The sequence below is a fragment of the Suricata suricatta genome, chromosome 11 (assembly GCF_006229205.1).
Source record: "Suricata suricatta isolate VVHF042 chromosome 11, meerkat_22Aug2017_6uvM2_HiC, whole genome shotgun sequence".
Lineage (NCBI taxonomy): Eukaryota > Metazoa > Chordata > Mammalia > Carnivora > Herpestidae > Suricata > Suricata suricatta.
Genome location: NC_043710.1, coordinates 92,187,368 through 92,209,069, shown reverse-complemented (window position 1 = coordinate 92,209,069; position 21,702 = coordinate 92,187,368). Strand labels below are relative to the sequence as shown.

The window sequence follows — 21,702 nt, the reverse complement described above, 5'->3', positions numbered from 1 at the left end:
AATGTGGATTATGGCATAATGAACATGCAAACCACTTAGTGCCGTACCTGTTAACACTTCTTATGGAGAAGGTGTTTAATAAGTATTCATTGGACAGAATTTTAAAAAAATGGTGGTGGGGGGCACCTGGGTGGCTCAGTCAGTTAACCATCTGACTTCAGCTCAGGTCATGATCTCATGATTCATGTGTTTGAGCCCCGAGTTGGGCTCTGTGCTGACAGCTCAGAGCCTGGAGCCTGCTTTGGATTCTGGGTCTCCCTCTTTCTCTGCCCCTTCCCCACTAGAACTCTGTCTCTTCTCTCAAACATAAATAAACCTTAAAAAAAAAAAAAAAACCCTATTCATTGGACTGAATAGAATGGAAGCTTTTCAAGTAGAGCTCATCAACATGGAAAATCCCTTTGAACTAGAATTTAGGGTTTGGACCAAGCTTCAGGATGTAATATAGTGCAGCGGCCTCATCCTGGTGTGGTTCAGTGCTGCGAAGGCAGAGCCGGGACTGGACCTAGTGTCCCTGGTTCCTACTACCCGAGCCAGATGTTTTGGCAGAGATGTGGCCCCCAAACTCCGGAAGGTCTCATGGACAAAAGTGTGGTATCCTGAAGTGCAGGATGAGACACCCGTGGTGATTTAAGGTAGTGCATGGACATGGTCTTAAATAATATTCAATCTTTAATTTAAAAAAAGATGCTTCTTTTAAATTTCCTTTATGATGCTTGTGAGCACGTCAAAGAGAAAGCATCACTGGGTGCTAGTAACTCTTTAACATTTGCTGATCCCTCTTAACAAAAGCAGAGTCTTTGGATGGGGAACTGGACCCAGCTAAAAAAAATTAATATTATTTTGTTTCTGGTGTAATGATTTATATATTTATTGCTTTTGTGTGTTTTTGGCATATGATCATGGTTTTCTAATCATGGTTCAGATGTGAAGTTTCTATTGAAAATGTATTAGTATAAAAAAGGGCGTATTCTTCAAAAGGACATGTTTAGTAACTGACAGGAAGGCGGTAGGCACCGTGGGCTGGGATCGACAGGCCCCAAGTACACAAGCCGTCGGCCCTAACAAACTCCAACTGCCTTTTCAGTGACTTTGGCTTCAAGATGAGTGAAGATCTGTCATTAGAGGTCTGTGTTCCGGATCCCGAGTTTTCTGGGAAGTCATACTCCCCTCCCGTGCCTTGTCCCGTGGGCTCTACATACAGGAGAACAAGAGGGTACGTCTCACAAAGGTCTCCACGCCGGGGATGTGTCCACACTGGGTCCGAGAGAGCAGAGAAAGCCCCGTGGTTGCCTTTCATGCTCCAAATGCTTGGATCCCAAGCTAGCAGGTCTCAGGTGGTTTGGGCAATATTAAGAATTAGGATGTTTACAAACGCTTCTACCCTCTGTGAGAGAAAAAAAAAGCAAACCTGAAAGCTTCCCTGTAGCTCTAGCTGTAGGTTAAGTCATAAACTTCAGCAGGGACTCACCTTCCGAGGACTTCGTGGAGGAGATTCATGTAAACTCCTGCCCGGGACAATCTTCCCAACTGCCTGGGCCGCCCAGTGAAATTAATAAGCAGAACCGACTGAGAATAACGAAACAGCCTTCTCGTTCTGTAGGGAAACAAATAGATGGACGTGGATAGGAAATAGGTTTCCAGGTACGAAGACTTCATGACTATTCTTGGATGTGTCTGACCTCTTGCTCTTGGGGTGGGGGGGTGACAGCTATCGGAAGATTTCTGGGGACACTTGTAGTGGAGGAGACGTTGAAACGCGACTGGAAGGAGAGCTGGTCCCATGTCCCTTGGCAGGTAAGAGATGGCTTCTTTTCTTCGCATTCCTGAGACATCATTGTAGTGTCCTTATGATCTCACACTGGCCAGTCTTGTGGCCCCTCTAACTCAGTGGTGGAAAATCAGAAATTGCAAGCATCACAGACCTCTGCTAACCTTGGTGTCCAAACGAAATTTGTTTATAGCCTTATGCTTTCATAGGAACAGAGAGTAGTTTTTGAGAGAAATCCCTGTCGGTCACTGAAAAATGTGTATTCAGCGTCTCTTGTATCCTAGGCATGGGGAGGGGGGGCCTCTTTTCTGTGTTCCTTGGTCTATTTGTCAGAATCGAACATAATGAGACCACAGTGCTTTGGGAAGTAGCTAAGTGGTCTGTCTTCATTTTTATTATACTAATTATAACGAATACTTTAATGGAATTTCCCACATTTTAATGCACTTTTCCACGTGTTGTCATTTTAATCCTCACCACTACCCAGTGAAGCGGATATTCTCATGAGCTCCATTTTTTTTTTTTTTTTAATAAAGAAGCATGTTCAGAGGAGAGGATTAATCGACCTGTTTAAGGTCACACATCTGGTCAGGGACAAAGTTCAAATTCAGACTCGTAAGCCCCATGCTCTTCCTGGGACATCGCCCAAATGGCAGGCGAGTGTCATTTGCATAACTTTAGGTGACCGTGTCATGCACACTCATTAGGAAAACATTCTGTGGAGGGAGTGCACGTGCTGGGACAGGGCGGTCCAGATGTGCTTGAACTTGACGAGTGGTGATGGCGCAGGTGGTGGTCTTTGCAACCCAGGCATGACGTGGCGATCCTCCAGCAGAGTTCCTCTGCCAGCATCCTACCTTCCCTCCTCTGTTTCTAGTTCTTGTTCGCCTAGAGCTCCCTTATTCCCAGGGCACCCTCCCTCCTGCGCTTACCTCTCGGTGAAGGCGGACGGTTGGGGCTGCTTCTACCCATGACAGTGGCAGTGGTGGTGGCTGGAGGGACAGCTCCCTGTGCCCTGCTGAGTCACAAGAAGCGCGTGGCCCTCCGCAGGCGGGGCAGACGCCCCCTCCACCACTCACCGCTTGCCAGCTTGCCCCGGTGCCTTTCATGCTAAGCTCATTAGTCCCTTAATTTAATCTTCCATCATTACCAGAGTAATTAACATCGCTCACTGTGGAGACTTCAAAAGAACATGGCTTCAGCAGATTCCCGCAAATGAGCAGATAATATTCAAATATGCTCCTCACAAGAGCTGTTACGGAGGAGGGTTTGGGTTAGCAGGGTTTGGGTGAGTGCTCTTAAGGGCTGGAGTGCCTGCTTTCATCGTAAACATTTCTGAAGGTGATTCTGGGAGGGAAAAACCAGTTTGTGTAAAACCATCTAAACCAGTAAGGGAGGGGTTTTCTTTGCTGGGAGGAGAAAATAGAACAGGGACCAGTGTAGAAAGAGCACATCTGTAGTATAGACCACCTCCTAAATGTAAAAAGAAAAGAAAAAAAGAAGGCAAAACATGCATGACATGGAAGGCAGGGGGGACCAGGAAAGGAAAGGATGGTTTCCTAGGGCTGATGGGAGCCACAGCATCTTTGTAAAGATGAGGTGATCTAGGCATCACTTTTCGTAATGTTTGTTTATTTATTTTACATTTTTTAATGTTTTTATTTATTATTGAGACATAAACAGAGCACAAGTTGGGGAGGGACAGAGAGAGAGGGAGACACAGAATCTGAAGCAGGGTCCAGGCTCTGAGCTGTCAGCACAGACCCTGATGTGGGGCTCGAACCCATGAACCGTGAGATCATGACCCGAGCTGAAGTCGGACTTTCAACTGACTGAGCCACCCAGGCGCCCCATTGTTTATTTATTTTTGAGAGAAAGAGAGACAGAGCATGAGTGTGGGAAGGGCAGAGAGAGGGAGACTCAGAATCCGAAGCGGGCTCCAGGCTCCGAGCGGTCAGCACAGGGCCCCATGCAGGGCTCTAGCCCGCAAGCTGTTAGATCGTGACCTGAGCCGAAGTCGGACCCTTCGCTGACTGAAGCCACCCAGGCGCCCCAGGCATCATTTTTAAAAATGAAGTCGTTTTTCTTCCTTTATGTTGACTATAGTGACACAGATACCTAGGCTCTGCCTAGGCTGGGATTGGTCAAGGATTCTGTTCCTTTCCTGAGTATTGAACACAGAAGTGTGAAATGTTCCTCTGTGCCTAATCCTAAGGCAAGTCTTTCTGGACCCAAGCTCTGCTGTAAAGGCATCAGTTGGTTAGAAGGAAAACCAGAGCCCCAGCATGGGGTTTGCAGATGTTGAAGACACGGGGTGGAAGGCTTGCTGCTGTGAGCGCATCCTCCACGACTCTCTGGCAGCTTCGACGAGAGGACTTGATTTCCCCGTCACCTACGGGCTTGGTGAGTTTTGTCCTAATGACCCCCTTCCCTGGGAGTTACAGTGGGAAGCTTTCATTGAAAACCAGAAGAGATAAGTTAGCATGTGGTAGTGGCTTAGATATTTTTGGAGTGAAATGAGACCCAACTTACCTTTATTAAGTATTGTACATAAGGGCACCCGGGTGGCTCAGTCTGTTAAGCATCCGACTCTTGATTTTTGTTCAGGTCATGATCTTACAGGTTTGTAATATTGAGCCCCGAGTCGGGCTCTGTGCTGGCGGTATGGAGCGTACTTGTAATTCTCTCTCTCCCTCTCTCTCTGCCCCTCCCCTGCTTGTGCTCCCTCTCTCAAAATAAATAAATAACCTTAATAAATATCGTAGGTAGATATATTATTTTGGGTGCGTCCTCTACAGTGAAGCCTTTGGTCTTCATGAAGCAGGCAGCTAGTACATGGGAGCTCTGTGAATGAGGGCATCAGAGAGAGCAGGAAACAGTCAGTCTGCAGGCCTGCAGCAGAGGGATTCAGATCTTGGTCCCATACACAGCATACTGTCCAAGGGGACGCAGTAGACATGGATGGGGGTGTGTTGCTCACGTCCATCGCTGTGGAAGAATCTGAATATTTTCTGGGCAGTTCCCTCAGTGGAAGAGAGAGAGTACTAGGTCTTCCACTTCTTCTTCAACATTGTCAGGTCTCCATTTCTGCATCTTAAAAAAATGAACCACATTGGCAGCATTGTGTAGTGGATAAAATATGGATCTTGGATCCAGACTGCCCAAGTTCAAGGCTTGGTTCTTCCATGTCCAAGGTGTGTGACCTGGAGCATGTTTACCCCTCCACTGTCGGTTTTCCCATTGGTAAAATTGAGTTACTAGCCGCTCTTTCATTAGGCAGTAGTTAACGCCTGTGAAACAAACCCTGGAGAAGTATGCACGTCATTTAAGTATTTGTTAAGTAGAAATAGAATCTTCGGGAGGATTGTGTTGCGAGGATCGTGTATGTATTCAACAACGAATGTACTGTTGCCGTTGTGAAGCTGTAACGAGTTGACGTAATTGCTGCACGTCATTGTGTATAACACCTGATGGGCGAGCAAACAGTTTAGCCGCGGGTCTCAGTGACAAGGGTCTCCCGCCAACGCGATTATGGTGCCGTGTGACAGAGTCCTATGACGAGGCAGAGCATGAGTGGGGTCATTACTTTGTCACGTGGGACTCTAAAGCCTTCTACAAGCTGAGCTCAGAAGCACGGGTGTTGGAGCATGCCTGCTGGGGCATCTAGATTAAGAAAGAGCAAGTGTAACAAGGAACAGTTTGCAGACACAAAGCCAGGTTTAGAGGGATGGACGTAACATGCCCAAAGCAGAAAGACGATTCCATTTTACGAGTCTTGATTCCTATGCCATGTGGCCAGTGGCTCTGAGGTTTGTGTGTGTGAGGAGAACAGGGCAGACATGCTGGGATCCCCTCAGCGCCCCCCGGCCCACCCTCTCTGTTGCTCTGTGTGTCTGTGCAGAGGAGAACGAGTTCATTCTGTATGCCATGCGGAAGTCCATCCACCGCTACGACCTGGCCTCGGGAGTCACCGAGCAGCTGCCTCTCACCGGCCTGCGGGCGGCAGTGGCCCTGGACTTTGACTATGAACAGAACTGCCTGTATTGGTCTGACCTGGCCTTGGACATCATCCAGGTGCGTCAACCCTTGGTGTGCTCGCGGGAGCTGTGCCTCGTGATCGTCCAGGCCTGATAAGCCTCTTTCCGAATGGCCCATGTATTAGAAACGGGTATTAGATGGTTTAAGTGGTAACTCTTTTCAGGGCCTGAAACATTTGTCTTCTCTTTGAGTATTTTCTCGTCCTGCCTACTTCTGGCCTCATAGGACAGAGGGAGCCCAGCTCTGCAGTCTTGCGTGTAAGGGAGGCCTCACTTTCCCTGTTGAGAAGATTTTAGGAGCAGGAGCGTAGGCTTCCTAGTCACTGTCGCACCAGCTGCCTCTTACGCGTCCTCCTGCCGAAGCCGTGATCCAGTACCACTTGACTTCTCCGCATCCACGTAATTATCCACTTCAGCCATTCCGAACACAGCCCAGGACCAGGAAGTGATCTATAAAGATCTCCACACAGGCCAGATAGACAGCCATACACTCAGACCCGTGCATTTTAAAGGAGAGCTATGTGATCTTTATTCATTGCCTATTGAATCCTTTGTAGAAAAGCAATTCCAACAAGTTTTATCAGGACTTCGAGCCCAATTTTACAGTGCCCACGTTTTTTGAGGGAGTGGGGATGGGGAATATGCACCAGTAGGGACTGGTGAGTATAGCTGTCCCAACAACAGCACCTTACGGCCAAGAGCCTCCCAAGGGGAGGAAAGCCTCAGAAAGCCAACACAAGAACTCAAAAATAACAGCAGTCTGGTTTCATGTATTTTAAAAGCAGACGGAATCCTGCTTCTCAGTCATCTCTGACCTCATGATTGTGATACCGCGCAGTTCAGTAGCCAGTATTCACGAGGGTGATGCAGGGTAAGACAAATGATGGCACTGTGTTTAGCTATTCTACCTGAAACAGGAAGCTGTATTTTAGAAAACTTTTATTGAAAACCAGCTTCGCTCGTGTGGAAAGTTCACTCACCTAAAACATCGCATCCCTCGCTGGGCAAGCCTGTTGAAGAGATGGGTACCGTCCGTCCGTGGGACCGAGTTGGCTCAAGGCCGTCTGAGCATTTCACAGCCTTTGTTCTGTTCTGTCTTCAGCGACTCTGCTTGAATGGGAGCACCGGGCAAGAGGTGATCATCAATTCCGGCCTGGAAACTGTGGAGGCCTTGGCTTTTGAACCCCTCAGCCAGTTACTATACTGGGTGGATTCTGGTTTTAAGAAGATTGAGGTACGTGTGTCCTGTGTTGTCCGTAGTTAAGAAAGTGGGGGGTGCACCCGAGGCCGGGGCCACGTTCGACACTGAGGTAGGAGCCAGTGTGTCCAACTTGTCTGGAAATTCCTTGAGAATTCCAGAGAAGGGACCCGCTGAGCCTCTGGAGAGGGAAGAAAAGGGGGGCAGTTTCAGATTTCTTGCTCTTTGTCATGAAGAACCCCCCGTGGAAACGGGATGCCTAAACGCATCAGACAGAGATCTCATTAAGCTGCACTGAAGGGTTGTGTTTTGGCTAGCAGCACGTGGTAGTAACGTAATGATCATCATCACAACACCGTAGCATTATTACAGTGCTGTACCGTCAATGCTCTAGTGGTCGTGGTCGACTAGGGTCATAAACACCAGATCATGGTCATGATCTCCATCGTCATTATTAAAGACAATGAGAACTTCCTATGTGCCAAGCCCCACTGGAACCACTTTGCATGAATTATGTGATTTACTTCTCACAACAACCCTGTTAATAGTGGGTACTTTTGTTTTTTTAATATTTTATTTATATTTGAGAGAGAGAGACAGATAGACAGACAGACAGACAGAGGATGAGTAGGGGAGAGGCAGAGAGACAGAGACAGAATCTGAAGCAGACTCCAGGCTCCGAGCTGTCAGCATGGAGCCCAACGCGGGGCTCAGACCCACAAATCACAAGATCATGACCTGAGCTGAAGTCAGATGCCTAACTGACTGAGCCCCCCAGGCGCCCCAACCGTGGGTACTCTTACTATCCCCGTTTACCTGTCCGTGCCTTAGCTGCTCAAGGCAACGTGAGGGTCAGAAATGGCCTCTACGACACCAAAGTCACGCTCAGCTTCTGGACATCTGCGCCCCCCCTTTGTCCTGACCACGTGGAGGCCTGGCGTGCGGGTGACTGGGAAGTGCAGGAGAGGCAGGGAGGCCCAGAGAGTTGGGAGAAGTTGTGACAAAAACCACAAGGCCAGGAGCCAGACCCGGATTCAGTCTTTATTCTGGAAGCTGCGTGACTCGGGCAAGTTTCTTATCCACTGAAGCTTTAGTTTCTTCGTCTGCCAGATGAAGGTTCATTTATCCACTCGGGTTTGACGGGTGCTTTTTCTCGCGCGCTTATGTGCCAGGGATGGTTTGAGGTGGCGAAGAGACAGCAGTAGGCGAGGTGCGCAGGTTCCTGTTGTGATAGAGATTAGATTTTACTGGAGGTGGGAACTAATGAAGAAAGAAGTCTGTCAGTTCTGTCAGCGATGCGTCCTTCGGAGAACGTCCGGGGGTGGAGGGCGCATTGTGATCGTGTGACTGCACTGTCAGGCGCCCACACGAGGTGGGCGGCAAGGCCTTGAGGATGTGACCCCTGAGCCGAGCCCTGAGGACACGGTGAGTGGCGTCCACCCCACAGTGTGGCTGGGGGAGTGGAGGAGATGCCCAGGCCTGGTCCATACTGAGTAGCATCTCGGAGTTCTTGTTTCTCTCCTCTGATGGTGTGTGGTCAGCACTGTGCCAGGGGCCGGGAGGACGCGGTGCGGCGTGAGCGCCCACACTCTCACAGCGTGTAGCCCGCGTCCCGTTTGTGCAGAACAGTGAGCGGAGTCCCCGACAGGAAGTGCTCAGGCTCGTTGGTCAAGGCAGGTCAGAGGAGTTAAGCCGAGGAGCTGGGCCTGGAGGTGAGATGTGAAGGAAAGACACGATTTGGTCAGGGAGCAGAGGACAGGCCCAGGAGGGGATATGGTGAGGGCCGACGAGGGGGAGCACGTCAGGCTTGGAGAACTCCGAGAAGGCCGGTCTCACCGAAGTTGTGGAAGCTGAAGTGGAGGAGAGAGAATGTGGAGGAGAGAGAACGAACAGTCTGTGGAGACTCTTTTTTTTTTTTTTTTAAGCATTTATTCAGTTTTTAAGAGACTGAGATAGAACACGAGCAGGGGAGGAACGGAGACAGGGAGATGCGGAATCCAAAGCAGGCTCCGGGATCCGAGCTGTCAGCATAGAGCCTGACATGGGGCTTGAACTCTCGAATCACGAGATTGTGACCTGAGCTGGAGTCGGACACTTCACCGACTGAGCCAGCCAGGCGCTGCCTGTGGAGACTCTTATTTGTAAGGCGGGGGACATTGAGAAGTTGTTTTGTGGACAGTGTAGGAGCTACTTACTGGTAGCTTTGGAGCCTGGAGTGACACAGGTGGGTTACTTTGTGCAGAGCTTCACGTACAGGCGGCAGCATGGCTCTTCTGTCAGACCACGTCAGACTTGTCCCGTGAGCCAGAGGAGGGAACAGCCCATTCCGACCCGATGCAGGGCGGGTCTTCCCTGCAGGGGAATCTGGCAGCCCACGGGGCGCATGTCTGTGGGCAGCAGCCCCGCAGGAAGCCGTGACGTGGGCCGTTCAGGGAGCTCACATCCACCTTGGCCTACCCACGGCTCCCATCCCCCCTTTTCTTTGTCAGGTCGCTAATCCAGACGGTGACTTCCGACTCACGGTTGTCAACTCCTCTGTGCTCGATCGGCCCAGGGCCCTGGTCCTCCTGCCCCAAGACGGGTAAGTGGGGCCGCAGAGGAAGTCATGCGTATCGGGTGCTGCAGCAGAGAGATTCTCATGGAAATGCAAACTGCTGGCCGCAGACCTGTTTCTGAGGATGATGGTCGAAATGATCTGTTGACTTCTGAGTTCTGAAACCAGAGCTCAGTCCTCTGGTCAGGTAACGCCACTCCATTTTCATTCACCAGCGTCACAGTCTCTGCACCCAGATGCCTCACATCTGTGGGGTGTTTCTCCAGCAAAAGGTTGTATTGGGAGAAAGTCTCTCCATCAGACATGGCCTCTCCATCAGGCCTGGTTGGATACTGGAAGGATCTTTACCCGGAGTTTGAGGCGTGATGCAAACATTTGATCCTTTCCATCTCTTTCCTGGGCCCCCCACATGCCCCCTGCTTGGGTGGGTTTTCTTACTAACAATTTGTATGCACCTGGGAAATGCAAAGGTGCTTTTCATTAATCTCTTAACGTAAGGAAACATAGCTAAAAGGAAATTCTGGATTGGGTTTTCTTTTTAAAATTTTTTAATGTTTTATTTATTTTTGATACAGAGAGAGACAGAGCATGAGAGGCGGAGGAACAGAGAGAGGGAGGCACAGAATCAGAAGCAGGCTCCAGGCTCTGAGCCGTCAGCACAGAGCCCGATACGGGGCTTGAACCCACGATCGTGAGATCATGACCTGAGCCAAAGTTGGTGCTTAAACCGACTGAGCCACTCAGGCGCCCCTGGATTAGGTTTTCAATCCTTTGGTATTTATGATGGTGAATTAGATCTGTTGTTTAAGATTAAAAAAAGATATGTGTGCTTAAAATATATATGTGATCTTAAAAAACAGATATAATTCTGTTTTTTAAGATAAAATAAATATGTGATCTTAAAAACAGATATAATTCTGTTTTTTAAGATAAAAAATATATATGTGTTTGACTAAAAACATTACAAGAACGGAAGTTTATGAAATGAAAAATATTTGTTTCCTCTTTTCTCACTCTTAACGTTTCTCGCTCACACTTCCTAGGGGTAACCGTGATTCGTGGTTTCTTGTGTATCTTTCACAATTCTTTTTTACCCGTATACAAGCGTATATTCTTAAAACACATGTAGACACTCACGCATCAAACAGAATCGTAGACTATATGCTGTTCTGCACGTTTTGAACACTTTTAACGTGATTTGAAGAGGATGTTTTCATGTGAGCACTAGTAGATTTTTTAGGCTTTATAACACTTTTGTGTGTTTACCACAATCTGTCACTTTCTCTGTAGGTTAACATTTTGGTGTGTAGACATATATATCCACCTAACAGTGTGCACATAGATGTGTGTGATACATGTACATGTACATGTATATTCTTGCCGGTAAGAACAATGCCATGATGAACATCTTTGTACCTTGTCGTCACGTAACGTGATTATATCTGTAAATTCCAGTAAAGGAATTGCTGGGTCAGGAAGTTAAGGGGTCTTCAGTAGCACAATTACAGATGATAATAACAATGCTGAACTCACTGGCCTCATGGTTGTTGATGGGCTTCTTATGTCTTTGGGGTAGAATCTGACCCCCCTCTTTCCCCAGGTCTGATGTGATGTGTGTTTTTTCCCGGTTTTGACCAGGGTGATGTTCTGGACAGACTGGGGGGAGCTGAAGCCTGGAATTTATCGGAGCAACATGGATGGTTCCGCCGTGCTGCGTCTTGTGTCTGAGGATGTGAAGTGGCCCAACGGCATCTCTGTGGATGACCAGTGGATCTACTGGACAGATGCCTACCTGGACTGCATCGAGCGGATCACCTTTGATGGCCAGCAGCGCTCCGTCATCCTGGACAACCTCCCCCACCCCTACGCCATCGCTGTCTTTAAGGTGGGACCTCCTTTGCTCCCCGCTGGGCCGTCTGTTAGAGGTGGTGAAGAGCATACTGAGGTGAAGAGCTGCTCTTGCTTCTGCAGAGATGCCAGTCTGACTTCTAGAAGACCGGCTCAGTTCCTAATTTGAGACCATTTCCTTGAGTGCATGTGGAAGGATGCCAGAGTTACCCGGGGTCCGGGCTGCTCATTGTTCGCATTTCAAGAGATTAAAGGTTGAGGTTGTTTCACGTTTGCCCTTCAGTGCCAGGAATTGGGGCTCTGTGTCCTCATCTCTTGTGAGGCTTGTCCCCCTCAAGCCCCGATGGCTTCACGTGAGCCCTGTACCTCCTTGTGTTGCCCATTCACTTCTGCTCTGAGTCTAGAAAACAGAACGGGCGGTTCTTCCTGACATTGGGAAGTAGATGGCGAACTGAAGGCTTGGACCGTGGTCACCCTGAATGCTTACTGGACAGTTTCCTTCAGGCAGCACCTTCTGTGCGGCTCTTTGGTGGTGAGGTTTGGATGAAACCACTGCCTTGCATTTCAGTGGCATCTCGATGAGGCCGGTCCTTCCCCAGTGAACATTAGGTGTCCCCAGTGGGGGCAAACCCCTGTTCTCATAGAGGGTCCAGAATGGGAGACCCAAGGAGCTGTGCTAATAAGCAGAGGTTTTCTCTTCCAGAATGAAATCTACTGGGATGACTGGTCACAGCTCAGCATCTTCCGAGCCTCCAAATACACCGGCGCTCAGATGGAGATTCTGGCAAGCCAGCTCACGGGGCTGATGGACATGAAGATTTTCTACAAGGGGAAGACAACTGGTAAGGCCGTGTCCCCTGCTTCATCTCTCTCTCTGCCTCTCATGGAGCTCTAGAAAGGCGCTGGGCGTGGGCAATCTCCGCTCAGACGGGACCTGCCAGCCTGCGTCTCCATTGTCACGACAACATGCACATTATTTAATTTCTTCCTAATGACATCTTAATTTCTCTGCTAATGGAACACACGCAGCTGGAAGACAGCAGCATGTTCTTGCCTGCCTCGCGTGTGATCCTTGGTGGGTAATTAGACCCCTGCCTTCGGCCCCTGACTGATGGGTGGAGTGGCTTCCATTGTGGCTGGAGCGTCCCCGGCGTGTGGTTAATCCCTGCCTGGCAGCCTGACAGGGCCCAGCACTGGGCTGGCTGTGCAGACGCTTGCTGCCTTTTGACAGGAGTCCTGTCTTATGCTCTGGTCGCGCTCACTGAGCACCCTGCCTCCCTCGTGGTGCTCGGTGTCATTCTGTGATGCATCAATGAATGCCTCCTGTCTTCAACGCTGAAGCCCCACAAAGGAGGCCATCGTGTCTCTTTTTTTTTTTTTCTTCCTTCTGGCCTCCACAGTCTTGCCACTGCCTAGAACTTCGTAGGACTCAATACTTGTTGCAAGGGGTCGTGGAAAGGGAAGAGCTGCCAGCGGATGGGGACAGCAGCTGTCTTCCAGGTTGTCGGCGGAGGTTTCAAGAGCTGCTCGCTGCCTGGGACTCGCTGGTCCTGGAGACCGAGACTCTTTGACAGAAAGCCTCCTTCCTTCTTTCCTGCCCTTTCCTTCTGTCTGCCATCCCGTACTGTTGGCTCTCTAGGAAAGAGAGCAGGGTGCTCCCGGAAGAATAGCCCCTTTAAGAAGCGTCCCGTTGATCTCAGTGGGATTACATAGCATCCCGGGTCCGCTGACTCTCCTTTGTTGACAAACCGCTAGGTTTCCTGGTTTGAACTAGAACGTTGACATTGCGTGGTGGGTTCTGGCTGGCCCCGTGCTAAGAAGATTGTCAAAGGGAAATAATATGGTGACAGATACCATTGTTATTTGGGGGAGACCGGGGAAGAGAGCATTGAGAACACCCTTAGAAAACCATAAAGAACGCTGGAAATGTAAGTCTGTATTCTTGGTCTGTCTTTGCAACTGACCCAAGGCGTGGGCGGGGGTGGTATTGTGATCCTTGGATCATAGATTAGGGAACAATGTCTTAGCTGTGAATTCACTCCCTCAAAGGTCCCTGGCCGGTCTAGGAGCTGGGCTTTTGTTCCAGTTCTGCCGCCTGTTTTAAAACAGGGAGAGATGAACAACTCAGCTTCTCAGCTCCAGGGCCCGAGACTCGGGGCCTTTGTCGGATGGAGGACCCCCACCCCTACTGATGGGGACCACTAGCCAGCCGAGTGAGTGGCCAGCATCCCTCGGGATTAGCACTCGGTCCAGAAAGCAAGTCTTCCCTTTTGACAAGCCCTTGCAAGCGTGTGTTTGGGGAACACATGGTGGTGTTCAGATGAACCAGTGACCCTTGGGCTCCCTGGTCTCCGCTGGTCGCTTGCTTCATTCCAGCTGATGTGCAGTCACAGCCAGGTCCTGGAGGATGGGGGGTGCTGGGGGAGGGGGTTTGTGGTCCAAGCACGTGCACAGGCGCTGTCCTGGGGCTGCGCACACAGGCCTGCCAGCCTCGCCGTAGGCATGATTTCCCCTTTGTGCCTCAACGAGCCCCCCTCATTTAAACAGTCCAGAGCAATTCTGGGAGTCTGGCTGGGGTCTGGGCGGAGGAGATGTATGCCGGTGGGTAGCACACAGACTCAGGCCTGTGGCCTCAGGACCAGTGACTGCTGTCTCTTTGCTCCTTCCTCCGTTTGCCTTTGGGATTCCCTTTTCCTCCTTTGTATGAGCAGTGTCCGTGCAGCCAACCTCCTGCCCACAGACACAGGACCCGAGAAGCAAGTCTGTGATCTCTCAGATGGGCTGGTTTAGGTTAACTGAGCACTTCTGAAATGGCACCTGGCTGCCAGCATTGCCTGTATGCAGCAGGTGCCTCTTGGCCTTGAACTTGTTTGCTCTAACCTGTCTGCTTTTGTGGGCCCTGTTTTGCATATTCCTGACCTCTGGTGCTCGTCAATCTTTATTATTTTTGTCGTCGGCTCATCTACAAGCCGAGGATAAAATAATAGAGATAATAACCTACATTTACTAAGGGATTCCTGTGTTATCAGCACCACACTAATATGCTTTGTGCTTTTGGAATGACCTCAGTTAACCTTCCCCAAATCCTTGTGTACTATTAATATTTTCAGTTTGTAGAAGAGACCGTGAAAGTCAGGTTCGTGCTTCTACACCATATGTATAGTTAAGCTGTAAGAATTTGTGCTATGGCCTGATTCACTTCCAAGCTTGACTTCAGCAAAACTGTTAGGCTCTGCACCCTCTATCATCTGTTGTTGGAATAGCAGTACCCTGGTATATGACGGTGATATGCAAGTACTAGATGGTGTTTTTTAAATTTTTTAAAAATATTTATTTATTTTTGAGAGAGAGACAGAGTGTGAGTGGGGGAGGGTCAGAGAGGGAGAGACACAGAATCCGAAGCAGGCCTCAGTCTCTGAGCTGTCGGCACAGAGCCTGATGCGGGGTTCGAACTCACGAACCGCGAGATCATAAGCCAAGGTCAGATGCTTAACCAACTGAGCCACCCAGGCTTCCCCGGAAGTACTAGATGTTGACTGATTTTTGTCTGTGATAAAATTTTAGTTCACTCAGAACATTTGTCCCCTTTGGGTTATTTGGTCATAAACAGATGCCTTTCTTGATCTTTGTACCTGATTGATTTTTATGTAGTGTTACTGGAATTTATTCTTCATAAAGAGTGCTTTTTCTTTAAAGAGCTCACTTTACAAGGCTGTTGACTTTTCCGTTGATTTTGCAATAGATTAAAATACTCTGGAGCTCTTGGAACGCTCCTTCAGAGTCTCGGTAGGCTAAGGCTTTTAAATATCTATAGGGAGGGCACATACTCTGGGGTGGATTTGACTTTGATAATTGTCAAACGGATGAGAATTCAGCCAGAGGAGAGCACTTCAGTCTCCTACACTGGTTCTGGAGGAATCTTCTAAAGAGCAAATCTGAATATGTTCTGAATCTGCCCAGTGAAGACATCATGGAGCTGTTTGGTCTTTAAAGGGGATGTCTTCCCTTTCGTCCACTCTTCACTTCAGATCAAGAGTCCGTCCTGGCTGCCTTGCCCCAGCAAGACTGGGGCCTCCTGTGTGGAGAGTCCGTGCCTGGGTTCTGGTGGAATTCTGCTGGATACTCACTCCTCCATGCTCTCCCGGGTTGGCTCTATGGCACCCCATGTGCTTCTGCCCAGCCTACCTCTCGGGGTCAGTGACCCATCTGCTTGCTTTGGGGTTTGCCTCTGGACACTGCCTCTCTAACTGTATACAGCTCTGTCTAGAACCCCATTTGGGGGGCACCTGAGTGGCTCAGTCAGTTAAGCATCTGACGTCAGCTCAGGTCACGATCTTGCGGTTCAGGAGTTCAAGCCCTGCTTCGGGCTCTATGCTGACAGCTCAGAGTCTGGAGCCTGCTTCAGAGTCTGTGTCTCCCTCTCTCTCTGTCTCAAAAATGAATAAATGTTAAAAAAAATTAGGACTGCATTTTGGGTTCGGTGCTTCTGGCTCTTGCTTCCTCGGGTAGGAGCATCTGCACCACATGTGAAAATGTTAGTCATGTTATTTTACAGACGTAGCCCATGTGACAGCATCATCCTGTCCTTGAGTATTTTTTAAATATTCTGTTACCGTTCTGTTTCTTGGAACACTGAATGCCATGTTGTCGTTTGAATACAAAGAACATGTTCCGGATCCTTATGGAGTTGTTTTTCATTAGCATCAGCTCTGTGTTCCTCCCTAGAGCCTAGAACATACGCGTTTCAACAAAAGAACAGTCTCTGTTCCTGGAACAGATCAGGGTAAACTGATCTCTGACATTTCTGCTCTAGTCAACTGGTTACTCTGCTGTGGAAACTCCACCTTCAGAGTTGGTTAGATATTTGTAGAACCGTTTTGAATGTTTATCATGTGGATTTTCCTCTGTGCATGTGTGTATTTCATATATTTGGTAATGCTCTGTGTTCTCTGGTCCTTAGCATCTAAACAACACCTTTGCTGTATCGTCGTGACTTTTATTTTTTTGCATGTACCAGTTAAACACTGCTCGAGTGCCAACACGTCCCAAACTACTGAGCGTATCCACACCCATGGCAATATCAGCCATCATTAATGAATCTGTTTTCCAACCTGCACATCAGTATAGGCAATTACATGGCTAAAATCTTCCCGCACAGGAGCAGATTACCTGGATGTGATTGTGGTGGGCTTCTCTGTCTGTGACATGGCACAACGGTCATCAGCTAAGTTTTATCAGAGCATTTATGTATATTTCCCTCAAGTTCAATGATGAATAGCCACAGCCGAAAGAACACGCTTGGATTTCGTAATTTATGTGGCTTTTATGTTGCTCTGTGTTGTATCATGTTTCCAGCTTTTACCAAGGGGTGTATGCATCCTCTCGCCTCCTCCAGGAAGGATGTGGAGGGCAGGAAATCCGTCTTCCATCACTGTTCATCCACAAAGGTTCTTTCTCCCGAATTGCAGTAAAGGGTTTTATGGACTTTTCTCTGGCACTCTGTGGAAAGCTGAACCAGAGAAAAGACTGGAACTAGGGATAGGTCAACATTAACTAGTTCTTGTGTGGATTTATTGCATGGCAGGAAGGGCTGAGGCTAACGGGCACTGTCGTTGGCTCTTCATTCGGCGTGGCCGCTGCACTGGGGCGCAGAGGAATTGAGAAGCAGAGACCCGGATGTTTGTCTGGGTCCTGTCGTTCCTCAGGTGTATGTTCTCATGAAGGGCTTTGGGGTCAGAGGAGCAGAAACCCACTTAGGCTAACTCAAGTAAAAAGTGCTAATGAAAACCTAAAGGGAGGTTATAAGGAACCCAAAGGGAGGAAATGGAGGTGAGTCTTGTGGGGACAGGTGTGGGGAATGGTAAAGCCACGGCTTCTGTCCCTCTCTTGCCTTCTCCCCGTGGGGCCCTGGTGTGGTCCTTCCCCTCCCCTCCAGAAGTCTGCTGTATTCTCCCAACTGCCTTTCTGGGGTCTGCTTCTGTGCAGCTTCGCCCTGCCTCCCCTTTGACACCCACACCACGTGACTTTTTTCCCGGCTCAGGCTCCCAGTGACTCTGTTGTTTTTCCAGCTCCCCAATTCCAAATCCCCAGGAGGAACAGCAGATGGCCCCGTGTGAGCCCAGCCCCAAGCACAGGCTGTTGGCGAGGTTCGAGCCCCTGCACTTGCCCCTTCCCCCTTTCTCTCTTCCTGAGCTTCCCGCCGTCATGTCTGTCCCACGAGGAGGTTGTGTTGACGTCAGTCCCCGTTTGGTGTTTGTTAACCTGGACGTGGCCGCTGATTGTCTTCTGTCCAGGAAGCAACGCCTGTGTGCCCAGACCATGCAGCCTGCTCTGCCTGCCCAGGGCCGACAACAGGAGGAGCTGCCGCTGTCCAGAGGGCGTGTCCAGCACTGTCCTCCCGTCCGGGGACCTGATGTGCGAGTGCCCACAGGGCTATCGGCGGGAGAACAGCACCTGCGTCAAAGAAGGTGCGTCCCTCTTCTTTTCTACCCTCTGCTCTCCTTCCCTCTCCCCTGTACCCCCCCCCAGTGCTGGCTGTTCCCCCTCATTGTTGGGTTATTGAAAATGCCACAGGAAAGAATAAAATCCACTAGATACCTACAGACATCCCAGCTCAGAGTCTAAGACGTGTGGTACATCAGTCCTCATTGGGAGTCCCCTCTTTGCCTCCTTCTTTATCTATTTAAAAAAAAATGTTTTTTAAGTTTTTTACTTACTTTGAGATAGAGAAAGAGCGAGCGGAGGAGGGGCAGAGAGAGGGAGAGAGGAGAGAGGGAGAATCCCAAGCAGGTTCCACACTGTCCACACAGAGCCTGATGCTGGGCTCAAATGTAGGAACCTCGAGATCAGGACCTGAGCTGACGTCAGACGCTTAACCAGCAGAGCTGCTCAAGTGCCCCAAGCCTCTTTTTTTTTAATGCTTATTTTTTTTTTGAGGGAGTGGGGAGAAGCAGAGAGAGAGGGAGACCAGGGGATCTGGAGCAAACTCCATGCTGAGAGCAGTCAGCCCGACTTGGGGCTTGAACCCATGAACTGTCTGTGAGATCATGACCTGAGCTGAAGTCAGACACTCCACCAACTGAGCCACGCAGGAGCCCCCTCCTTCTGCCTCTTCCTCCCCTCATCCACCCCCCACACATCTGGGTTCTCAACTTCTCCTGCTTCTTATAAGTTGGACCGAACCTGGCTTGGAGAAAGGACCGGTTGGACCCCTTCACAGCTCACCTGGGCTCACCAGCAGCTCTTCCCATGCCCTGCCCCCTCCCCAACACCAGCCCAGAAATGTCCAGAATGCTGAGAATGACGTTGCAGAGGGCTTGAGGGCTCCTACCATGGCCCACTGGCTGTCGCAGCCTTGTCCACTCTTTGAACGTGAATACATAGATTCTAAAATGTTTCCTCTGAAAACTGGCCTTCATTTTTCTTTCCTGTCTAATTTGTACCCTTACCACCTCTGCAGTCCTGGCCCTAGTCAGTGAGGGGAAGCTCTGGAAAGGGGCCCTGCCAGGAAAAGTCCGAATCCCTGTTTTTTCATTCCCAAGGTTATATTTGCTTTGTAATCACGACCTCCCTCCTCAAAGCAGCCTCTTAGTCCTGGGCAAGGGAACATGCAAAGTGGCCTTAGGGTCCCTCTTCCATAAGAAATACAAATGGAGGGGGCGCCTGGGTGGCTCAGTTGGTTAAGCGTCCGACTCTTGGTTTCGGCGCAGGTCATATCTCATGGTTTGTGAGTTCCAGCCCCGTGTTGGGCTCTGCGCTTATAGTGTGGAGCCTGCTTGGGATTCTCTCTCTCCCTTTCTCTGTTCCTACCCTCTTCACTCCCTCTCTCTAAAAATAAATAAATACACTTTAAAAAAAAAAGAAATATAAATGGAAAAAAAGATGACCCCCTTCTTAGACATGGGAGATTCTCTTTCAGGCTCTGGACATCCTCTTAAAGGTGTTTTAGAAAGAAATAAAGTTAATGCTAACTTAACCAAGAGGAGAGGGAAAGGCTTTTCTGTCTTTTCCATTAGAATGCCTTTGGCTATCCAAACAAGAGGGCAGTCATCACGTGTTCTTGACTCAGTTTACCAAAACACGCATTCTTTTTTACTGTGTGTCATAGGTAGAAAAAAATCCTCAGAGTATTACATATCCTTTGGTACCTACTTGGCTGAAAAATTGAAGATCTATGAATATATATAATAGTATTTACAGAATACATAGGGCTGTATGTTGACGGACTATGTATGTTTTCATGCTGTGTAGACATAGTCCCTTAAGCAGTTCTTTGGAAAATTAGGATTTTATAATGTTGATGGCTGGTATGTATCTACCCATCAGACCCAACCTGCACTGTCCTTTCTCATGATTGTAACCACCCCCAGCACATCTCCAGCTGGCCTCTTGTCCCTTAATTGTCACTGAAAGAGGAAATAAGGAGGCGTCTGTAGTAGTGCAAGTGAGCTGGGCACCCCTCTCTCTCCCTCTTTACCTTTTAAGGCGTATTTGTTGAGGAAGAGAAATGGAAACTCAAAAGAGAGTCTTGCGGTCCAGCAATAAGAATAATATTGGTTTCGTTTCCTCCTCTGCCTCCCGCCGCCGGCCAGCGAACACCTGCCTCCGTAACCAGTACCGCTGCAGCAACGGGAACTGTATCAACAGCATCTGGTGGTGTGACTTTGACAATGACTGTGGCGACATGAGCGACGAGAGGAACTGCCGTGAGTCTTCCAGCTTTGGCCAGGGGTTCCCGCGGGCTACATGTTTGCAGTTCCCGGCGAGGCTGGTCAGCTCCTCCCTGGTGGGGGCCTGCCGTCTAGGGGGCTGGCTGGTGGCACCTTGTGATTGGTGATGTCCGTTCAGGCTGGTGGGGCTTGGAGAACGGAGAAAACCATGTCCCTGCCCCCTCTGAGCTATAGGTTCTTATTTAAAACCCAACCCCCACAGGCAAGGGAGCTGCTTGTTACAAGGCTTTAACCAAGAGGCATCGCATGGCCGAAGTTGAGCTGTTTGGGGAGTCAGGCAGCCTGGGCTGTAGCTGTGGCCTGCGCCTGTGATAAAGCTGTCGACCAGGCCACATTCCTTGATATGTAAATTCAACCTTCAGCCTTTTCAGAGGTCTGGAACAGGTTTTACTTTGTATGTCCCTCCAATCAGTGGACATCAGCTGGCCGCCAGCTCTAGAGCGATCGTCCTAATTGATCGAGGATGCCTGGTTTGGTTTGAAACGTGGGGCCGTTGCTAGGTGTGCTTGGAAACATCATCTTCGGAGTGCATACTTTCTAAGGGTAACAACTAAAATACAGGATTCTGTTGCGCAGGGTTTAAAGACAAACAAACAACTACATATCATGGGTAATTCATTTGCTGCCCATTTTTAACAGCATCAACATTACCTTGTAAGGAGGTGCTTTGCCCTCTGACAGTGAGTAATATGTTCATGCGTTCACACAGTAGGGATCTGTTGAGGACTCCTTTGTTCTGGGCTCTGAGCGTGGCCTGGGATATCAGGGGATCAGGTGGACGTGGAGTTTACAGTCCGTAGCGGAGTTGGAAAACTAGAGAGGCAGTTACAGTGGCACCAACGAGTGCTGTCATGGGGAAGTGCCATGTGCATCCAGGAAGGGGACACAAATCAGACTGGGTAGGTGTTTATGGAGAACCCTGAGGAAGGGTGGGTAGAGGTGAACCAAGCAGAGGTGGAGGGAGCATCGTGGTGGGCAAGAGAGCAGCATGCCTGAAAGCCCGGGGGTCAGAGGGCACGGTGTGGGGCATCGGTGATAGGAATGGAGAGTTGGCCTAGTGATGGTCCCCAGAGCCACGAGGGCCTGTGGGCTTTACTCAGAGGAGCAGTTGGGACCCATTGAAATAACAAGATAAGGTTTTTGTCTTGGAAAAGTCAGGACTGGAGAATGCACTGGAGTGGAGACGACCAGGAGTCGGGAAGTCAGACACAGTCTGAAGGCTTCTCTTTCAAATATTTCCCCATTGGGAAGCTCACTTGCCATTTTGTGCTCTAAGAACCGGTGGATGTGTGCCTCTTGGCTCCAGGTACTCATCTGGCCCCTGGTGGACGTACTTAGCCACGGGTGGAGCCTGTGCCCTGTTCCCATGCTGTTCCATCTGGAGAGTAAGCTTAGAAGCAGTCAGTTCACTGACAAAGCTACATATTGCCCTTGCTGGCTTATCGGAGGTCATTTACTAAACCTTTTCTTAATGATTTTTCAGTAGCTGCCCTCCACACTCAGGGAAAAGAGCTTACTGAATGGCAGATTTGGGAAACCATTAGGCTGTCAGTGTGTTTTCCCTT

General features: G+C 49.4%; 1 protein-coding gene across 1 annotated transcript in view; it reads left to right on the top strand.

Moving 5' to 3' along the window:
* Positions 1-21,702, top strand: part of SORL1 (sortilin related receptor 1) — a gene marked incomplete at its 5' end in the record, with an annotated part of 168,464 nt that overhangs the window by 90,750 nt on the left and 56,012 nt on the right. The window contains 9 exons of the mRNA XM_029915675.1: positions 1,088-1,216; positions 1,712-1,797; positions 5,673-5,845; positions 6,911-7,042; positions 9,496-9,587; positions 11,199-11,445; positions 12,112-12,250; positions 17,702-17,875; positions 20,000-20,113. Of these exons, the coding sequence (XP_029771535.1) occupies positions 1,088-1,216; positions 1,712-1,797; positions 5,673-5,845; positions 6,911-7,042; positions 9,496-9,587; positions 11,199-11,445; positions 12,112-12,250; positions 17,702-17,875; positions 20,000-20,113 (1,286 nt within the window). The remainder of the gene's footprint in view (positions 1-1,087; positions 1,217-1,711; positions 1,798-5,672; positions 5,846-6,910; positions 7,043-9,495; positions 9,588-11,198; positions 11,446-12,111; positions 12,251-17,701; positions 17,876-19,999; positions 20,114-21,702) is intronic.